We start from the raw sequence: 21,350 nt of genomic DNA on the forward strand, positions 1-21,350 counted from the left end.
ACGTGCCGCAATAATAAGGGGGTAATCAATTGCACACAGGCATGCTTAGATACAAATAAAATTTAATACAAATTTCTCAGTGGTGAAAAATTACATTGAAAGCTTTGAATATATCAATATTACAAAAGCACAATCACTTCTAAGAAAATATTTGCCAGAGTTCTGAAAGTATCTGCGATTTGATTATTCAACTGTGAAAGTCTACTGTTGTAAATCATTCAATTTATCAAGCAGTTTTAAGGTTTTCTTAGCGAGCTTACTCAAGCATAATTAGGTCACTACAAAGCTAAAAAAACAATTAGTTTGTATGACCTAAAAATTCTCTATCAGTAATTTAGTTGAAAAAGCTTTTAGTATAAAAAGCTTTTTAGTATTCGCAGAAAAATTGCTGGTGAAGTGAAGAGACATTTTTTTGGTGATAATGATTTTAAAAGAACTTTTAAGTTCAGAAAATTATATTCGCAGAAAAAGTTCTGGTGAAGCTAAGATAATTTTTTTTGGTGATACTGATTTTAAAAGAACTTTTAAGCTTCATGAGCTTGATATGAGCTTTCGAGCTGAAATGTTACTTTTTTCAGTTTAGTGCTCTTAAGGGGGGGGGGGGGTAAGGTTTGACAAATTTTGTTTTTCATATTTTTTTTTTTTCTGAACTATCAACATCTCAAGAATATTGTGTTAAAATTTTAGGTCATTCGGAGAAAAACTAACGAAGTTACAGCAGGTTGAATAACGGTACCTCCAGCTATCTGCGCTGAGTGTACAAAACTTTGAATCGATTTTCCCAAATATGTCATTTTTAAAGTCGGTGACCAGCCTACAGAAAAAACTGCTGCATCGATCGTTTTGAAATTTTGAATAAATGTTCTACATATATATGGCTCTCGAATGACGTCGAGTTTTTCCAAAAATTTTAATTACTAACAATTTTACAATAATAAATAGGTCGATTTTTTCGTCTAAAATCGTCATTTTGGGTTGAAAATGGTACCAAAAATTTAAAAAGAACTCGACGTCAATTGAAAGATAAACTAATAAACTAAAGAGAGCATTTTGATTTTTTGGTTTCGGATGATCCAGTGATGCAGTAGGCTGGTCACCGCACAAGAACTTTTTTTCGAGGTGCCTGCAGAGATCGACGATAAATCCGTTATTCCTCGCTATTTTTCGATAAAACTTTTTTTTAAGTATCCTTCAAATGTTGCACTTTCATATAATAATAAGTAAAATAAACCTACAGCAATAATTTTTTCTAAAAAAAAATCATGAAAAAAGGTCTTTTTTCGACGAAACAAACCCTTCAAATGTTGCACTTTCATATAATAATAAGTAAAATAAACCTACAGCAATAATTTTTTCTAAAAAAAAATTCATGAAAAAAGGTCTTTTTTCGACGAAACAAACCTTAACCCCCCCCCCCCCCCCCCTTTAATTTGCTAGAGACTTAAATCAATGAAAGCTCCACAATACCACTTATTCTACTAATGTAAATGAAAGCTCTCAAAATAAGAAAGTCTGACTAAAGAGATAAATATATATGTTGTAAATATTACCTAACTCACTTGAATTTTGTTTTCGTATATTAAAGTGGAATAAAACCCGAAAGCTCCGTGGTTGATCCACAACGTTTTCGCTAAGTTGTAAGCTTAATACATTGTTTGGGTTCGTTTGATCTTGAACCCAGTTTCTTTTTAATTTCCCAAAAATGTGATAAAATAAAAGTTTCGGCTAAAATTTCACACATAAAAATGCATTGGTGGAAATGCACAAGCCCTCATGTACAACTCCGTATAAAATCTGGAATGAAAATTTTAAAATCATCTCAACCTCACTACGCTCATATGACATTTACATATTAAATTTAAATTAAAAGTGCAGACAATAATCAACGACTTCATCATACTCCCATCAAGTATTTTTTAGAGATAGAGATGTAATACTCATAAAAATAAACAACAACAATGTCATTGCATTGAGCAATGTTACATGGTGTAGGCATATGTATGTATGTATGTTTGTCTCATAATTTCCGTTCGTGCATCTCGACAGCCCATTTTCAATTTAAATTATGGAATTTGAGTGCTGCAATTGTGAAGCACCATAAGCCCCCCACAACAGCACACGACTTAACCCCAATCGGCAATGAACCGTTATGTATACAGCTGCACCTTTGTTTTTCGCTCGAGCTCATCAACTAGCGAAGGGAATACAGGCGCTTAAAGTGACTATACAGGGTGTTCGAATGCAAATTATTAATTTTTATCATATAAGATATTTAAAAAAAATTTTAAAATTTTATTGAAAACTTTGTAAGCGCACCGTAACATTTTGAATGTTGCACAATTTTTTCTATAATTTTTTTCTTGTTGCAAATATTTTGAAAATATGTATAACCCTGTATAATAACTGAATGTGCCATTTCGTGTGCATGAAGACAGCCATGTGTCACAACCGCCCTTTCATTAACTTGGTGATTTGTCATTTTGTGCTTTCATACTTCACACACAAGCACTCTACAGGGTATTATCGTAAAGTTATAAAGTCATAAGCTCCATGATTTTTTTCCGCATGCAGCAGTCTAATCCAATTACTGCAGTGATGAATAACTTTTCACTGACAATATTTGCTCCTCTGCACTTACTATAACGGTATATGCAAATAACACAAATGGTATTTCGCAAAAGAAAATAAATGTTGGAAGTTTCATTCGGCAGTGGTTCTTAAACATAAAAAATAGAAAGAAATTTAAGTTGATTTTTTCATAAAAATAAAAATGTTGACACTTTTAATGTGTCTCTAAATAATCACTGCTTCAGTTTTAAAATTTCATGGCTATCAAAATAATTTCCACTTGTACGCTGACTTTTTAAGTGCAGTGTTAATTTATATGTTTCGAATACGTATCTAAGTTATTTCCCACTTAAGCGTTATTAATATTATGGATATTATTCCTCGAGGGCCATTCACCTCAGAAATGTCAGAAGTGTTTGTTCACAAAAAACGCTTTTCAGACGAGGGCAGTTTGATAAGTCCGGGATAGAATTTCCAGTTTTTGAGTACACTGCGTTCAACGGGTGAATTCTAATTTCATCTAGTAATTCTCTCAAAATCCTAACTTATTTAACAAAGAAATACTCTACGCACCAAATAATTTAATACAAAGATAAACATTTTGGAGGCTCTTTCTTGCCTTTGTCAATACAAGTTCCTTTGAAAAATTCCCTGATTTTTTAGCTTGCCCGCCATTCTGATCAAAATATCATTTATTAATTGTTCGTAAAATTTATTTATTTAACGGTTCAAACCTCGGTCCAACATTCTCCATTGGATTTATTCAAATTTCTCAACAAATTTCCTTGAATCGAATTTTGAATCTATATTCAGGAATTTTCGTTTTAATCCAAAATACCAGCGTTTCAACTGCCTCGAAACTAGCCTAGTCTTGTAAGAACTATTTTGAAAGTATTCATCGATTTTTTTTTCTAAATTTGTATATCTTAGACACTTATCTCAGAAACTATTCAGTATCTTCAAAACATTCCGACCATTCCTTGTAGATATATACATCCATATATCGCTATTTATATATTCAACCAAGAATCACCTCCTCGTCCTTTCGGCTTTAGCATTTAAATTGCAAAATAATGTTCAAATACAAATGTTATCCGATTGTAAATATTGCGAAAACAAGAGCAATACAGCACTTGGCAGCCACCCGGCGTCGGCAAACATCTTGCAAAAGATCAAAATTGTGTTTGTTTAGTCGTGGTAAGCCCGAAGGGTGCGTTCGGCGGCTTTGGTGCATGTGAATGTGTGCTGTCGAGTATTTACTTGAGTGTTTGTGGAAAGCTTTTGAAATGCTTACGCCCAGAAGACGAGGGTGAATTTCACACGCAATGTGACGCAAAAGTTGAAGTTTACACTCAATGGCTGCTCTTAGGCATCAAGGGGCTGTGACAATGTTTAACCTTTTTATGAAAATGACGTAAGTGATGGATTGATGGTTTTCATTTAGATTTGATAAAGGCGTGATTTTATAAGAGGGAATCCTTTTCTTGCGATTTTATTAAAAAAAGGTAGAAATAGATATGACGAACATTTGATTCTATTACTCTTTTTGGAGTATATTTGTCAGAAAAATACTTTGGTTCATTGCGTCATATGAAAAAGAGAGGATTGGAATCATAGAAATAATTCTCTGTAGCCAAATAGTATGATACTATTGTTTTCCTGTCATATTTAGACCGATATTCTGCCCGACAAATATACTGCCCCAAGGTTAAAAGGATTTCAGTCCTTCATCTTTGAAGTGAATGTAAATTGTGTAAGTTCAAAAATGTCCCAACAAAACACACCTCCTTGATGACCTACCTTAATTTGAAGCTTATTTTACGAATCCTTTCTTTTCACCATCGAACTTTCGAAATCGAATTCGCGCAGACGATATTGGTAAAGTGATAAAATTTCAATTAGGCGGCGTCCATTTAACGCCCATGATTAACAAAGTGCATAGGTGTGCGGATATTTAAACGCCCTTTCAACACTTTCGATTTCATTGGTATTTAAAGACTTTAAATAAATATATACTTACATACATATACAATATTATATTGTGCAAACATATGCGCATGTCAAGCTAATGATTTGCGGCACACGCTCTAATTTGACCTAGAATGAAGTTGGGCATCAGGTTACCCACAGGTACATGTACATACAAACACACAATTTTGTTGATGTGAGACAAGCAAATTTTCTGAAATGGATATCTAATAAAAGTGCTATAGCTCTTTTAGGTATGTACATGATAAAAATGTAAACAAGTCGTAAATAATATTACTATATATAAAATACTGCTATATATAAAATATCTGGGTGTATGTGTGTAGATGTGCGTCTCGTATATTCGAGAAGGGGTACGCGTAGCACACTTTGCCACATTCTGCTACATTGCATTGCTTCACTGAATGAATGTTGTTTACCTTTATGTTCGAAGTCAAATTTCGACATAAATACATCAAGCCATATTGCATTTACATGCATACCCCGTAGGAAATTGAGCTGGCATTAAATTTAATCGGCACTATAATTTTTGATACATTTAGTAGCTCGCGTTCTACCGCGTTCCAAGTAACTCAGGTTTTCTCTAAGTGCTTTGAACGGCCATTAAAATCCAAATCCAAATTGAGGTTTGAGGCTTCGTTTCTAACCTAACATTTCATACATTCAAATTCAACTAACTTAGAAAAACAAATCTACTTATGAAAGCTATAAAACATGAACATCATTGAAAGATACATAGATATGTTTGAGTCAACTGAATTTTGGACAGACACCAAAATTAGAAAAACCAGGTTAGGTTTTTAAAATAATTACTCAAAATAGGCAGAGGCCTTGCAAAATTTATTAAGATGTCATGTTGGGACATGAGTATGTAATTATGACAGATGACTGTCAAAAATCTAGACCTTTTTAACAAAAGGTTTCGAAATATTTTTAACAATTTTATTTCATTGGTGTATTAGAATTCAAATTTTAAAAAATTTCTTCCAACAAGGGTATTTTTATAATTTTTTTTAATATATAGAAACATATAGCCCATGACGTGTTCTAAAACAGTATAACTCATTATTGTTTCATCCATAATCAATAAACCAAAAATATTTCGATAGTAGTACATGGATAAAATTAGTTAATGTGCGGAGAAAAAAATATTAAAATTTGATTATTTAAATTTTTTGTAAAATTGAAACCCACCTAACCCTTTAAGTCCATTGGAATAATAGGAAATGGTAGTGTGTATCCATATTTTTGAATTTTTTGTAACTACATCCTGTAATTACAAATAATACTTTTCCAAAAGCCCATTTTTAAAATTCGAAGGCAAATACTTCGATTTTGGAGGCTAACTTCGAAAAAATTATTTCGATTTCTATCACTTTATTAGATTACCTGGTCATACTTATCATTTATCAACAAGAATCGCTATATAAGCTGGTTATGAAGAGTTACTACTGTTACTTTATTTCCTACAGAGCATGTATTGCCGCTATTTTCGTTTGCTGCACAAAAGGGTTGGCAAAATATTGGCTTTCAAATTTGTTTGCTCGCAAAAATAAAATCGACATAAAATATTATTGGTTATAGGCACGTAACTTGAGAGCGTACATACGTATTTATATGTACTTTGCAGCTTGTTAATATATTGATGAACTGTTTGGCGCTTTTGTTGTAGCTACGACAACATTTTATAGCTTGTGCATTGGACTTCAAAATATCAGCCCTAATTTTATGACAGATATTAATAATAGTTAAGGCAACTTTTGCTTTTCCTTCTTTCGCAATGGCTTTATTTTTCTTCTTTGTCTACTTTAACACATTTCGAACACGAACTTTTCGAATTAATGGGTATTCGTGTAAAAGCTCGTGAGCGTTTATTGAAGGGATGGTTAAATATAGAAGAATATAAATAATATATACATATACATAAATTTTGCAGTTTTGTGCTGGTAAAATTTAAGGTTGATTTCTTCAACTACACTGGAAAAAATTGTTATGGAAATTCGAAAATTTTTGAAATCCAGTATTTCTTTGAAATAATTTTAATAGATTAGGAAAAATATTGGAAATTTGACTTCGATAAAGTTTATATCACCACGCAGCTAATCGGAATGTGGAGCCAAAACTACTTATAAAAATGAGGCTCTGCCTCAAAAAATTTATAAAATACTATTCTATAAACTAGGTATACTAGCAATGAACTAATATTGATATATAACCAATATATAACCATTAAGATTTCATCATATACAAATTTTCTCTCAGTGTATTCCGCCTTAGACTTATTGTCATTTCTTTCTTTCTATTTCAGGTCAAAACAATAGAATACGTAAAGTTTGTGGAATTTTCGAAGTTTTGAATATATTAAGCTCGAATCAAGGTTGCATATCCAAGTGGAATAACCGAACTACTATCTATAAGACACACACACACACACACCCAGACACCTGTCCACAGCACCGTCATGTCAGCTCGAAGTCATCCACAAATGGCACCACCGCCACCACCTCCCAAACCAAACAAATCCGGCGCCAGCGCATATGACAACCATGCAGCCAATGGCAATGGCACATACGCCACGAATGGCAACGGAAATGCTAATGGCAGCGCTAGCGGCAGTCGCAGCGGCAGCATATCCTCGCTGACAGACAATCAGGGCAGCCTGCAGCGCCACAGTCAGAACGTCAATGGCCGTAGTACGTGTCACACGCCACCGCGCACAGATCGAGAGCAGGTCGTAATGACGCCAAAAGGTAAAACCGCCAACAGTACCGTTATACTGATCGAACGCAAGCTCGTCGATGAAATCAATGAGCGTGTGCATGTCGCTGGTGGCGATCATACAGGTATCATCATCAATAAGGACACCGTTAGTGGACAGAAGAGCGAAATGCTGCCGGCTCAATTGTCGCTGGAGTTTCGTGTGTTCTTGGTGAGCGCCAATAGCGGTAAACATTCGCAGGAATCGCGTACGTTGCGCTTCTGGTTCCGGCAGTGGTTGCGCAGCGACGAGAAGCAGGCACAGATTGCACAGGATTTCTTCAAGGAGCTGGTCAGTCCGAAGGACTTTCCCAGAGGTGAGTTGGGAGAAAAGAGTGTGAGCAAGAGAGGGAGATGAGTGGACCGTTTTGTTTGCCGAAATAAAGTGTTCCTTATTTTTTGAATATTTCGCAGATTATGTGGGCTTCATTAAAAAGATCATGAAACTACTGCAACGTGGTTACGATGAGATACAGTCTTTAGAAATCGAATTGCGCATTTTGGAGGAAACTGCAGAGCCACCATCCAGGCCACGTAAGTATTTAAGCTTAGAAATTGAGGAACAAAATTCTAATTGAACTTTTTTGATTTGTAAAAAACTGTAATTTTTTTTTAACCCAAAGCTGAGAATTCGTTAAAATGAGAAAAAATGTGTTGATATTGGTTTCCTTTTGAAGTCGGACCACTTCGGAAAGCAAGCTGGTTCCTAGCTGATAATCGAAAATGCGTCTGTAAACGAAGCAGGGAATCAAAATTTTTTTCGGTGGATTGTTCCGGTTTGGAAGCGCCCTATTTCTATTCTATTTCTATTCCTCACTGAATAATTGACGATACTTTCCGACTAAAATTTTGTTGTTAAAACTGAAAGAAAAATTGGTTACCAACCAACCAATTTACCGAGAAATTCTCGGTATTTGTGGAGTTTAATATATTCTAAGCTACTTGAACCATTGCATTTTGAAATTCGGAGCTCCATATTTTGAAAGTGGTTTCTAGGACTCTAATCAAAATAGACGTTTTTTTTGTTTTTGATCGGCCTGAGAGTTCGAATTACCTTATAGGATTTGTTACTGTCATAGATATTTCCAGTTAGTCCAAAATGAGACTAGGATAACATAATATATCATCATGCTTTACTTTTACAAGAATCAGCTGCAAAGTGCCTCATAGACCACTTATGTGTAACCAAATATTAACAGGTTGACAACCAGAAAGTGCTGAAACCAGTAACCTTGACTCGATTCTTACATCAACAAGCCTTGAATACGTAAATTGGGTATAAAAAATTACAGTTGTTTCACTAAATATATTCTTCTTAGCCAAAATTTGCATTTTTCCCTCACAACTGAAATTGATTTATTTCACTCTTCAACTACTCTTTCGTCTGCTGCGCGTCTTGTGGGTGCGACGAATTATGCCATCCACTACAAACACTAACCTCGCACAAGATTAAGAAATGAACTTGTCAAATGGATATGCACACACACACCTGCACATATACATAAATAAAACTTTAATCCTATGTATTTATCTAGCTCAATTTGTTATATTAAAATGTTTCGTCTATCTCTCTCTCTACTTCTCTTTCTACTACATCATCATGGTGTTGGCGATGCATACATACTCACACATGCATATGTATGTATGTATGTATATGTCTCTATATGCATACATCTGCATGTCTACTCTGCGATTTCTGCCCTTTTCTTCACCCACGCGCCAACGATCCACCAACGAATTTGATGTTTTCGAAATTTCGAATTTTCGGCATGCCTGGCATGGGTTGTTTAGCTCGCGACGGTTATATTATTTATTGTTATGGTGATTGTAATCGCAAATTTGAGGAGGCACTACAGGCGCAGCGCAAAACAGGTGATGGCGATGACTTAATGAAAGCCATTTGGCTGGATATGTATAATGAGCGACTAACCACACGACGCAAATGATTTTGATAGATTAGCGGCGCATCCCGCAACGCATACATACAAACATACATAACTGCATATATGTATGGATGTGCATTCTAACACAAACAAACTTAACTCTAGTTGTAATTATTTGTATAGCTGTGTGTTGTTGTTGTTGTTGGTGCACCACCTTACACGCGTGCATGTGGGATAGGAAGTGAGGAAATAACAATAATAAAAATAAATTCACCTATTTTTCGCCATACATAACAATCGAAGTGAGCGCTGCAAAAAAATAATAAAAGCAAAAATAATGAAATAAAATAAATAAGTAGCAAGCATTACAACAACAACACAAATGTGTTGTAAACAAATGAAATGCTGCGAATTGCAAAAATAACTGTTGTTTAATCATAATGTCAATCTGATAATCGTGGTACTCGTTGGCTGGCTTGCATATATTCATTTATATGTATGTATATAAGCCATAGTGTGCAGTTTTCTATGAACAAACAAAGATGCATACATATGTACATGTATAAATATATATGCAATATGTATTTCACACATACGTGTAAACATTTTTTATTACTCATCGCCGCTGATTTTATCATATTTCTTTCATCAATCTTGTATTTTTGTTTTTTATTAGTTTTTATTTTATTTATTTTCTTGTTTTGTTTATTGTTTTGTGTTTTTTAGCTTTATTTACATGTTTGTATAATTTTATTTAATTTATTTCTTTTCATTTTTATTTTTATGTTTTATAAACATAATTTTTTTTTTGTGATTCCAACCTTGCTCTGCTTACGTCTGCATGTTTTTGTTGTGATTTTTGGTTTTATGGATTTTTGTTATGGTTGTTCATCTTGGAATTTAGTTAATCTTGACATTTGGCCACATTTCTACTAGAATTACTAAGTATATAAAGTAAGCTGTTAAAAGAAAATAAATAAAATAGTTTTAATAAAGTATTAAATTAAAGTCTTGAAAAAATGTGGGGACTATAGTTGTTTTGGTTGAACTTTTTAATGTAAGATGTGAGATATGGATGGAACTTACTTCAATCTGTACAGCAATACCACTCCAAATGCTTTCTATTATCGATAGTTAACGTCTGATTCTGGTTAGTATTCGGAAGGAGTCTTTCATGAGAAATCAAGACGAACTTTCTAGGCTGCCTTTTCTCTATGTTTCGAGCATCTCGGGCGGGCTGCTATATATATTATATATATATATATATTTCTGGCCTAATAATGAAAATAGGAATATTTATCAACGAAAATGGTTTTATTGTTTTTCAAAATATTCTCCATCAAGATTTATACACTTTTGCATGCGCTCAAACCAATTTTCGAAGCACTTTTTTGAGCCTTTTTTTGAGCGATTATCAAATTGAGCGGGATCCAACGAGAACAAACCTTTTTTACGGCCAGGTGTTCATGCAATATCGAATGTATGCTGGTGGGAGAAATGCATAGGCATGCCTCTATCTGAAGGTATGTTACATGACGGTCTTGCATTATCAGTTCACGTACGGCATCGATGTTTTCTGGCACAACGACTGTTTTTGGACGACCTTCACGGAATCCGTCTTTGAGCGAGCGTCGGCCACGATTGAATTCGTTGTACCAGTTTTTCACAGTGCTATAGAATGGTGCTTCATAGCCATACAAAGATTTTAGTTCATCGATGCACTCTTGTCGCGATAATCTACGTCGAAAGATGTGAAAAATGATCGCACGAAAATGTTCACGAGTTAATTCCATTTTTTGGCCGAGATGAATTTTTTAATTCCATGTAAATAAAACAATTCACGATTAAATGACAAAACGTTCTGAGTGATGTTATGCTAAAAAATGTCAAACTTTCCAATGGAAATGTCAGATTGCACCAGAAATATATATAGCAGCCCTCGTATGAAGCCAGAAAGAATATACTCAGGAAGTCTGATCTTTTTTTGGATCTATTGGACCTTTAAGAACTATTTAATTTTATTAGCTGTGTGAGATATGGTGCGCAGTCTTGTTGAATCCAGTAACTGCACAGGCCCTTCTCACGCAATTACCAGCAGGCATGATGAAACCATAACCTCAATCTTATATTTCCAACGTCTATTTCGGATTATTTGATATATGATTCAACTACGGTTTGGTAATAACGCTGGCTACCTTTTGGTCATGAAATTTCGTGTTATGGATCTCGAATGGATTTTCTTCCAGAAATCAAGTGCTGCATCAAGCATTGGAACAACTGTTTGACCTATTTCAAGTGGTTGGCATTGTTAATCCATGATCTTTTGCGAACAAAAATTATTATTTTCTAAAATTTTCAAATCTAAGTTTAGATCCGTTGATATTAGGGAGTAGAATTAAAGACATTTTAAAATAATTTTTAGTGTAAAAAATATATTTTATTTAAAAATGTTAATTTTTTTATTTTTATTATTTATTATTTTCCATTCTCCGCTTTACCTAATTACTAAAGACCGACAGTTAACGAGTACAAAAAAAAAATACAAAAGTAAAATGTTTACAAAGTAATTATATCTTCGAGTTATTTTGCAACCCAATACACCTCATTCGATACGCATAATACGCCCATAACCTACGCGCCATTACAAAGCTTTTGCACTTTAACCCGCCATGCCGTCCATTGACTTATATCGGGAGCGCTGCGTCTCATAACTGCGCTAATTTACTAAACTAACAATCAAGCATACATACATACGCATGAGTAAGTGCGCCTACCCACCGGGGCACTTCGTTGGCTCATTGGCTCTCTGCTGTGTTTTCGGTGCAATTCGCTTACTGCTCCCGTTGGCCCTTTAACTCCCATATTGAATGCAAATTATCCAATTTAATGAAATTAATCAAACAATGGTCTCGCATGCAATTACATACGTACACGTACTCCTCGTGTATACTTTATTGTGTTGATTTTTGTTTAAAATTTGCATGTGATTAACGAAGTCGCTTAATTGAATGCATTTTCTTCTCTTTGCTCTTCTTTCCTTTCGACGCTCCTTCACATTTGGATGCGTGTGAATTTGTAGTCTCACTGGAGGAATCACAATTTGAGTCACCGCCCTTGACGCCGGAAAAGGTGCTCGAATTAATTGAACAGGCCTATCCGAGCCCCATTACACCGGAAGATTTGGCTAAGTATGCAACAATTTTGTTTACTTTTTTTCCGTTTCTTAATATTTATTAATTTTTCAGAGATTACGGCTGGGAGGAGCAAGATGTACTTTTGGTATTCATATCACTGAAGGAACGCGGTCTCATCAAATCTATGGAGTATAATTCATACACACGTATACATCATGAAGACAAGGAGATTAAGGTGGGTCGTGAATTTCAGGCGTAAAATATACACAAAATTATAATTTTTGTTCCTTTTAAAGGTCGTTAAACAAATGCCAACCATTGCTTCGAATAAACAACCCACCATTGCTATTATAACGGCACAATATTGTGAGAAACTAGCGGTGGACGCCATGTTGGAGAATAAGGAAACATTTGTACGCTATACAACAGTCGGTGAGTTTGATTTTAAGCCTATATTTACAAGAGGATCTTCGATTATTTTAGTCATATATGCATACATACATTCTGTATTTGAAGTTGAGAAGAATTGAACGAATTATAAGGGTACGGAGCTCAAGGGTTTTGAGAGCAGCAAAACATATGTAGGATCTCCTTCACTTCTTTATTAACCATCGGAGATTGATTCTAACTAACTAACTAATTTTTCTGAAATTCTCTTAAAAACTATCCTTAGAGTCCTAGAAATCTTTCTTAATTAGAAGTTATGGGACTCATTACAAAAGTCAAATATTGGAAATTGCATCTTCACGGGGACTTTTCGGCTCTACAATTGAATTCTTATTAAACTTATTTAAAAAGGTTACGGAACTCAAACGAACACTTGAGACCAGTGTAGCGTTGATTCTATTTCACATAGCATAGAGTGTCAGACTTCGTTTTTATCCATACTAGATTGATCCCAACATAATTTAAGCATAAATTCGATTGAAAACCATCCATAGAACACATAGAAATAGATCTTTGATAGAAGATATGAGAAAACAAAATTCAAAGATTGTAAGTGGCCTCTTCACAGGGCCTTCTCGGCACTATAAATGAACTTTTACCACCGACTTATTAAAAAAGCTCAATTTATCGGAATGGTTTTATGGATACTGTTATATATGAGATCTATTGTCTATTAAATGAAAGCAACGACGAACGACAACGACGAGTTGAATTCAACACAAGATAAGAATTAAGGCAGCATAATAGTCAGCAGTTCGTTCTCTCTTTGGTTATAGCAATATCTGTAATTTATGCCAGTTGTTTGCTCGATTCGTTTCTCTGCTGGCGTAGAAATTTAATAAAATTCACGGTTAGTCTTTTCAGCTCACGACTCGGTCTTTTTTAGGGTTTAAAACAGGAAAGCTATAGATTTCATATACAGAATGTATGTGTGTATTTAATTAATTTTTAATATTTTTCTAAATTTTTAATATTTTCCGTATAACGAATATTTAACTATTTCGTCGAAAATGCAATTATTTCCATAATATCCTTAATTTTTCGACTTTTCAACATTTGATAACAAAAACAAATAACTGAAAACGGTTCTGAATACTAACGAATTGCAATCATTTTCTTTCTCTTTCTTCCCACCTGAATTGAACTGACTCCTTAATGGCGATTCGTTCATTGTCCGCACTATTTATCTCCATTCTCACATGCAAAAAAAAACATATAAAAAAAATAAAAAATAAATAAATTCACTTTTCTTAAACCAGATTCCGATCCCAATTTAACAAACTCACTCAGAAAATCTAAAAAGAAAAGACGATTTGGTAAGAAAATAAAGAAGAAGCTAAGTTGTGTCTACTAAATATAAATGCTAATTTCCTTTGTTGTGGTTTATTGTGTTCTTTTGTTGTCAACATTTGGGTTCTGGGTCTTTGTTGTTATTTGGTTTTACATATTTATAAAAACTTTCTACATAAACTTATACATAAAAACGAACATATGTGTTGTGAGTCCTTATACACCTTGTAAAAAATTTACACACATTTTTATATACTCTCATAAGTATGTCTATCGATATTTTTTTATGCATAAAAAAACAATTTACCATTGTTACCATGTTTCACCATCACTATGCACAACAAGCCACGACAGCTTAATGAATAACCTCACTCACTTCATCAAACGAATAAATGACTACATCATATATTTCAGTTTCTCAGACTGATCTATTTTTAAGCGAAGGATTTCGAGGAATTCCATTTCTATTCTGCGCAAATTTAATCAGTGTAAAATAAAATTTGAAGAAATTTGTTTCTAATTCATCATCGTTCTTTCATTCTCATCTCATCATTTAAAGTTATTAAAACTAATGAGGGGTGTTAAATATGTCAAAATTAATGACAATATTAATATTTATAATTTGACAATGAATCATACAAGACATTTGTTTCCACTTTGTACTGAGGAATGATTCAAATAAGATCCTCAATATTGTCTTCATAAATTGTTTCAAAAATGAAACACAATATTTTTTTCATTTTACTACGATTGTCATTAAATTTGACGTAAAGAAAACTGCACATACAGTGCTTTTAGGCTACTGCAATTAGTATTTTTTCATAATTTGATCCTTCACAGAATGCTTGGAATTATGATCACTTGTCAAGTCGATTGACTTTTCTAAAAAAATCAGATTTGGATCAAATGCATTTAAAGGAAAGTGTTTTTAGCTTTTCCGGAACCCCAATTACACGAGTTCAATCACCGTCTAATTCTGGAACAAATTTGGTTTTTTATAAAGACATATTTCACGCAATTGTCATCTGTCAGCTGTCACTAGTCAACTGTCTACTCAAAATCAAAGAAATCATAAAATATACGGTACATTTACATTGATATCCATCCAAAACTGTAAATATTACAATTACTAAGGTTGAGTTTATGACATCTTAAATGTATATAATCTCTACTCGACGTCCAAATTATGAGTGAGGTCATTCATGATACTAAGCTAATATACGACTCGCTGTTTTTGTTGTCCACACTTTTCACCTTCTTCATTTCAACTCACCGTTTCACTGTTTTTGTTGTAAATTTGCCCATTTCGTCAACTGTCACCAGCCAAATCACCAAACCACTTGAACATAAACATTTGGGTATTCTACAGCATTTTGTCAGAATCACTGAAAATAATCTCTGTTACCAACAGGCGAATCGAACGTCTATACCTTGGGCAACATTGGCGCTCATCGCATTGTCAGCACCAAATTACCATCGGTGGGTAGTACACGTGAGGCAATGACCGCTACGGGCAATACAACGACACGTTTGCTGGGCACATTCCAAAAGGTCGACTATGTCTTCGTGGTGGGCGTGGCCGGTGGTGTGCCACATTATACGGATTACAAGAAGCACGTACGTCTGGGAGATGTCGTAATATCGTATGTGGATAAACAGCGGGCGCTGTTGAGCAAGTGGGTTTTTAACTCAAAACTGCCAATACAGATTTGTTTATTAAAATTCTCGATATTTCTCCATAACTTTCCAGAAATGAGAAACCCTATGTGTATGTCTACAAGAGCGGTGAAGATGTGAAAACCTACTTCCCCATTAATGACTCACTCCAGCAAATCGCCGAAGGCCTGCAAGCCAATATGGAAGTGAAGCGTCCATGGGATACCTATCTGCGTGAAGGTTTGGCATCGTTGCTGCAAAAAACGGAGAGCGACTTCAATCGTCCATCCGTCAATACCGACAAACTCTTCATGAACATCGGCAATAATGAGGTTATCGAGGTGGCACATCCGATTGCCACGGACACCGTGGATGGCGTGCCACGTTCCCGCCTGCATCTGGGACCCATTGGCTCCGGACGTGATCTGGTGCGTAGCGACAACTCACGTATGGACTTCGCCAAGAAGTATGGCTTGCTCGCCACAGATGTGGAGATGAGCTCGGTGTTGGACAGCATTATCGGCAATTGCAGGGAGAGCTTCATACTGGTGAAAGGTAAGCGGAAAATGAAATAAAATTTTCAAAATTAATTACTAAAATCAAATTTTCGTACTCACTACAGGTATTTCCGATTACAAGGATGGCATGTCGACGCGAAAGTGGCAGAATTTCGCCTCTCTGGCGGCCGCTTCAGTGGTCAAATCGATCATCTGTGGCATGGATGCGCCAACAAATGTTTAATTAGCAAGCAAATTGAAATTATTCTAATATATTTATATATATATAATATACAAATTTATTAATATTAGCGCAAAGTAAATTATTTTTTAGAGCTACGTATACAGTTGTATAACGGTTAATTGTATAAAATATTAAGTAAAATGAAAGTGAAAGTGAAAGCATTTAGATTTCTTTATACTGACTTGATAAAATCACATATTTATAGTAAACAATAACTATTTAACAGCATTAATACCTACAAACATGCAGTGTTGCATAATTATTAATTCTTCTTAATCATATTTACTAAATTGACAGAATTAAAAAAAAACTATTTTTTTCTGCACTTTTTTATTTTCTTTACCTTTGCTTTAAGTGAAAACACATTTTCCTACATTTTAATTGCAATCTACATACTAAATATAAATGTATAACGGTAATCAAAGTGTTTTAGTTGATAAAGAGAGAAGAGAAAATTGTGTCCTTGTTTTTTTGTAATAATTTTTGTTATATTTTATTGAATTGTTAATTTTTGTATTGCAATAAATGATTACACTTAGACCATACAGTAAATATTTGAGTGGAATTATTTTGGCGGGAATATATAGATTTATATATATCACTTGCAAACGGTGATCCATTATTTTATGAATAATAACAGGTTTTGCACACTGAAAATGTGACCCATAGCAGTGTTTCACACTTCTTTCCAGCTTGTCGGCAAATCCGTAGATATGAAAAAGTTATTCACAAATAATTGTCATAAATCTGTCAAATGTGTCAAAAACGTCACTCCGAGTACTACGCCCATATTTCCGGAAGCAATTTGATATGGGATAGATACCGAGAGCTGAAGAGGGAAGCGAGACGCATCTGCAGACAAAAAAAGAAAGAGGCCGAAATGCGTGAGTACGAAGAGCTTGAGAAGCTGGCAGATAGAGGGAATGCTCGAAAATTTTATGAAAAAATGAAGCGACTTAACGAAGGTTTCAAGACCGGAGCATCCTCATGTAGAGACCAAGGTGGTAATCTGGTAACCGATGTCCAGGGCATACTGGGATTATGGAGGGAACACTTCTCCGACCTGCTGAATGGCAGTGAGAGTACAACACCAGGAGATGGCGAACCCGATCCCCAAATCGATGACGATGGAACAGATGTTCCATTACCCGACCATGAAGAAATTCGAATAGCAATTACCTGCTTGAAGAACAACAAAGCAGCGGGGGCCGATAGATTACCGGCAGAACTATTCAAATACGGCGGCGAAGAACTGATAAGGTGCATGCATCAGCTTCTTTGCAGAATATGGTCGGAAAAAAGCATGCCTGACGATTGGAATCTCAGTGTGCTCTGCCCAATCCATAAAAAGGGAGATCCCACAATCTGCGCCAATTACCGTGGGAAAGGAGCTGCCTTTATGCCGCGATGTCTGAATTTGGTATCCCCGCAAAACTAATACGGCTGTGTAAGTTGACGTTGGGCAACACCAAAAGCTCCGTCAGGATCGGGAAGGACCTCTCCGAGCCGTTCGATACCAAACGAGGTTTCAGACAAGGTGACTAACTATCGTGCGACTTCTTTAACCTGATGCTGGAGAAAATTATAAGAGCTGCAGAACTAAACCGAGAAGGTACAATCTTCTACAAGAGTGTACAGCTCCTGGCGTACGCCGATGATATTGATATCATCGGAAGCAACAACCGCGCCGTTTGTTCTGCTTTTTCCCGCATGGATAAGGAGGCGAAGCGAATGGGTCTGGAGGTGAATGAGGACAAGACGAAATATCTCCTGTCATCAAACAAACAGTCGGCGCATTCGCGTCTTGGCTCCCACGTCACTGTTGACAGTCATAACTTCGAGGTCGTAGATAATTTCGTATACCTGGGAACCAGCATCAACAACACGAACAATGTCAGCCTCGAAATCCAGCGCAGAATAACTCTTGCCAACAGGTGCTACTTTGGACTGAGTAGGCAATTGAACAGTAAAGTCCTCTCTCGCCGAACCAAAATCAAGCTCTACAAGTCGCTTATCATTCCCGTCCTGCTTTACGGTGCAGAAGCTTGGACGATGTCAACATCAGATGAGACGACACTAGGAGTTTTCGAGAGGAAAATTTTGCGCAAGATTTATGGTCCTCAGAACATTGGCAACGGCGAATACCGCAGACGATGGAACGATGAGCTGTACGAGTTATACGACGACATTGACATAGTTCAGCGAATAAAAAGACAGCGTCTACGCTGGCTAGGTCATGTTGTCCGAATGGACGAAAACACTCCAGCCCTGAAAGTGTTCGATGCAGTACCCGCCGGAGGAAGCCGAGGAAGGGGAAGGCCTCCACTCCGTTGGAGGGACCAGGTGGAGAGCGACCTGGTTACACTTGGGATCTCCAACTGGCGCCGAACTGCGAAGGAGAGAGAGAGGTGGCGCACTATCGTCGATTCGGCTATAACCGGCTAAACGGTTGCAACGCCAATCACATACATACAATTTGATAAATCAGCTGTTTTACTCAAGTTCGTTATGAATAGAACTTTACAAACCAAAAGTGGAAACGATCGGTTCTTTGGTCCTTAATATCTTGGGGAAAGTGAACTGAAACTATTTTCATATGAATAGCGTTGGATGATATTGTTAAGAACTTTGTAAATAATACTTGTGTATTGTAGTGCATTTAGGGATCGGCAACTCACGGCGTCGTACTGCTTTGGGTGCAATGGCATTATTCAATTGATGATGAAGGGGTGAAATGTACAGTCGGCAATGTTCTTTAAGGCAATTGGAGTAACTTTTGCCGAAATATATTACAAAAGACACCGGAACCTGTAATAGTAAATATTGAAATATATATATATATATGTTTACTTCGGGGTATTACTATTAAGGCAAGTAGTCTGCCTTTACAGGCTTCAAAAAATCGATTTTTTTGTTTTGTTTTAAATCTCTTCTAAAACTATACAAGAATATGTCTTTAAAATTCCAGAGGCCAATTCGTCATATTTTCGAAGCTAAAGCAGTTTTAGTGGTCGAGCGTCGAGCTGGTGTGAATGCTCAGGCAGACCTTTAAAGCGCGTTTTCTCGAGTTTTCATTTTCACAAGTGTTAGAAAACGGTGCCGGCGATAGCAAAAAGAATATATGTCCGATAAAAAACCTAAAGTGATCTAGCTTCAGTATTAAATTATCTTCTATTTGAACTAAAATAGTTGGATAAAAATATTATTTAAACTACTTGTTTTGCAACTTAAAGTCATTTTTTTTTTTTTTTTAAAGTGAACTTTTTTTCAAACTTCGAAAAAATTTGGAATTTTATAACTCCTTCGGTATTTTTTTAGTTGATAAAGAAAATAAACTTATAAAAATAAAAAAAAAATTGGTTCGACTGTTTCAGATGCATCGCACGACCTCCATCACCGGCACAGAGTTACAAGTGCAGACTCCAGGCGCTCCAGAAAAATACTTACAACTTTGAAAAAATTTCAATATTTTTTAATAATAAATATTGATTTTTAAGCCTGAAATATAGTATACTGCCGTCTTAAAACTCCGTTTACCGCAATCATTTCCTTCCCTTTCCAAAAAAATTGCTAAAAAAACGCTTTCGGCTTCTAAAGCAGACTACTGCCTTAAATAAGCTTTTGTTTTCATTTGGCATAAATCTTTGAAAAAAGTTCAGAGCATTGCACGTATATACCGTTATGAAAGCTCTCTTAGTAACACTTAAGCTTTTAAAGTTTATGTTCTTTCAATTAATGATACAGTGCCGTCCAAAATAATAGAACTTTTTCACTTCGAGTCTATTTAAGAACATAAATAACTTATAAAATATATAGATACTACCTCAATGAAGCACAAAAAATATGTAGGTTTATATTTGACCGACCTTTACTTTCTAAAAATAGTGCGTGTTCCTTTAAAATTTGTATTATTTTAATTGCAGAAAAAATTTAGCACAAAAAAATTTAATTCTGCAATATTCAAAAACAATTTTCCTTCTTCAAAACCATAAATGAATTTCAAATTAAACAGTTATGAACCACATTTTGAACGCCCTGTGCTTTACTCTTACAACTTGTTGCTATTTTCTCTGTACGCAGTTATCGCACAAAACATATGACTAGGAGCAACATTGAGAAGTCAAAAGAAAGCAGTCAGTAGTACGAGTATAATGAAGAGCGCACATTTTGTTTCAGCTGATATGAAAATGCCGGTCTCGTTGAGATTGCGAGAGCCGCTAAACATGCTTGTTGCTGGAACTAGTCAGGTAAGTCGCAAGAAAAAATAAAAGCTCTCAACAGTGGGCCAGACACTTACTCAAATACATTTCGATAGATACTCGCATATACTTATTGTACTTGTGGAAATTCAGGGTTGCCATCTAATATAATGTTTTGAATAGTGGATAGAGGATTTTTGTAAATTGAGTTTTAAGCATATTTTTGAGTTAAATAAAAATATTTAGAATAATGGTTTTTTTTCTTAAAAAGAGCGCTAGTTAAACGCTAAAGTTTTACTTCAATAAGTTTAAGCGCTTCATTTCCTCTGATATTTTCATAGTTATCTCAATCTTGTTCCAAAATTTTACTTCGATTATATGTCATTACGAGTAGACCTGTCATTCTACAAGCTACTTTTTCGCAAGTAGCTATCTGAGTTCATTATGGCTATAAACGGGTTATCTTTTAGGAAGCTGACTTGGATCGGTGTATACAAAATTTAAATAATATTCAAAATTTATCAAATAAATATAAATTTAATTTATTTTAGATTTTGTAGACGCTCTTAATCTAAAAATCATATTCGATTTCTCCATCGAATACCCTCCCTCTTACTTGGCAACCCTACCGTAAAGCTCCGTCTCTTTGCGTGCTCCAACCTACGGTTGGTCTCTGGGCGCACTGC

The 21,350-nt window shown here is 35.2% G+C and overlaps 1 protein-coding gene across 6 annotated transcripts in view; it reads left to right on the forward strand.

Moving 5' to 3' along the window:
• Positions 1 to 17,017, forward strand: part of LOC105211721 (uncharacterized) — a 43,385-nt gene extending 26,368 nt beyond the window's left edge. For 3 of the 6 annotated variants that reach the window (XM_054230955.1, XM_054230954.1, XM_054230956.1), the window contains 10 exons: positions 6,866 to 7,631; positions 7,729 to 7,848; positions 9,106 to 9,186; positions 12,277 to 12,385; positions 12,443 to 12,566; positions 12,628 to 12,763; positions 14,038 to 14,094; positions 15,480 to 15,744; positions 15,819 to 16,279; positions 16,347 to 17,017. In XM_054230955.1, coding sequence (XP_054086930.1) covers positions 7,019 to 7,631; positions 7,729 to 7,848; positions 9,106 to 9,186; positions 12,277 to 12,385; positions 12,443 to 12,566; positions 12,628 to 12,763; positions 14,038 to 14,094; positions 15,480 to 15,744; positions 15,819 to 16,279; positions 16,347 to 16,465 — 2,085 coding nt within the window. In that variant the 5' untranslated portion in view covers positions 6,866 to 7,018 and the 3' untranslated portion in view covers positions 16,466 to 17,017. The remainder of the gene's footprint in view (positions 1 to 6,865; positions 7,632 to 7,728; positions 7,849 to 9,105; positions 9,187 to 12,276; positions 12,386 to 12,442; positions 12,567 to 12,627; positions 12,764 to 14,037; positions 14,095 to 15,479; positions 15,745 to 15,818; positions 16,280 to 16,346) is intronic. The other 3 variants (XM_054230957.1, XM_054230958.1, XM_054230959.1) reach the window with 3 other exon arrangements.
• Positions 17,018 to 21,350: the final 4,333 nt, after the last annotated feature.

Source organism: Zeugodacus cucurbitae, chromosome 5, assembly GCF_028554725.1.
Source record: "Zeugodacus cucurbitae isolate PBARC_wt_2022May chromosome 5, idZeuCucr1.2, whole genome shotgun sequence".
NCBI lineage: Eukaryota > Metazoa > Arthropoda > Insecta > Diptera > Tephritidae > Zeugodacus > Zeugodacus cucurbitae.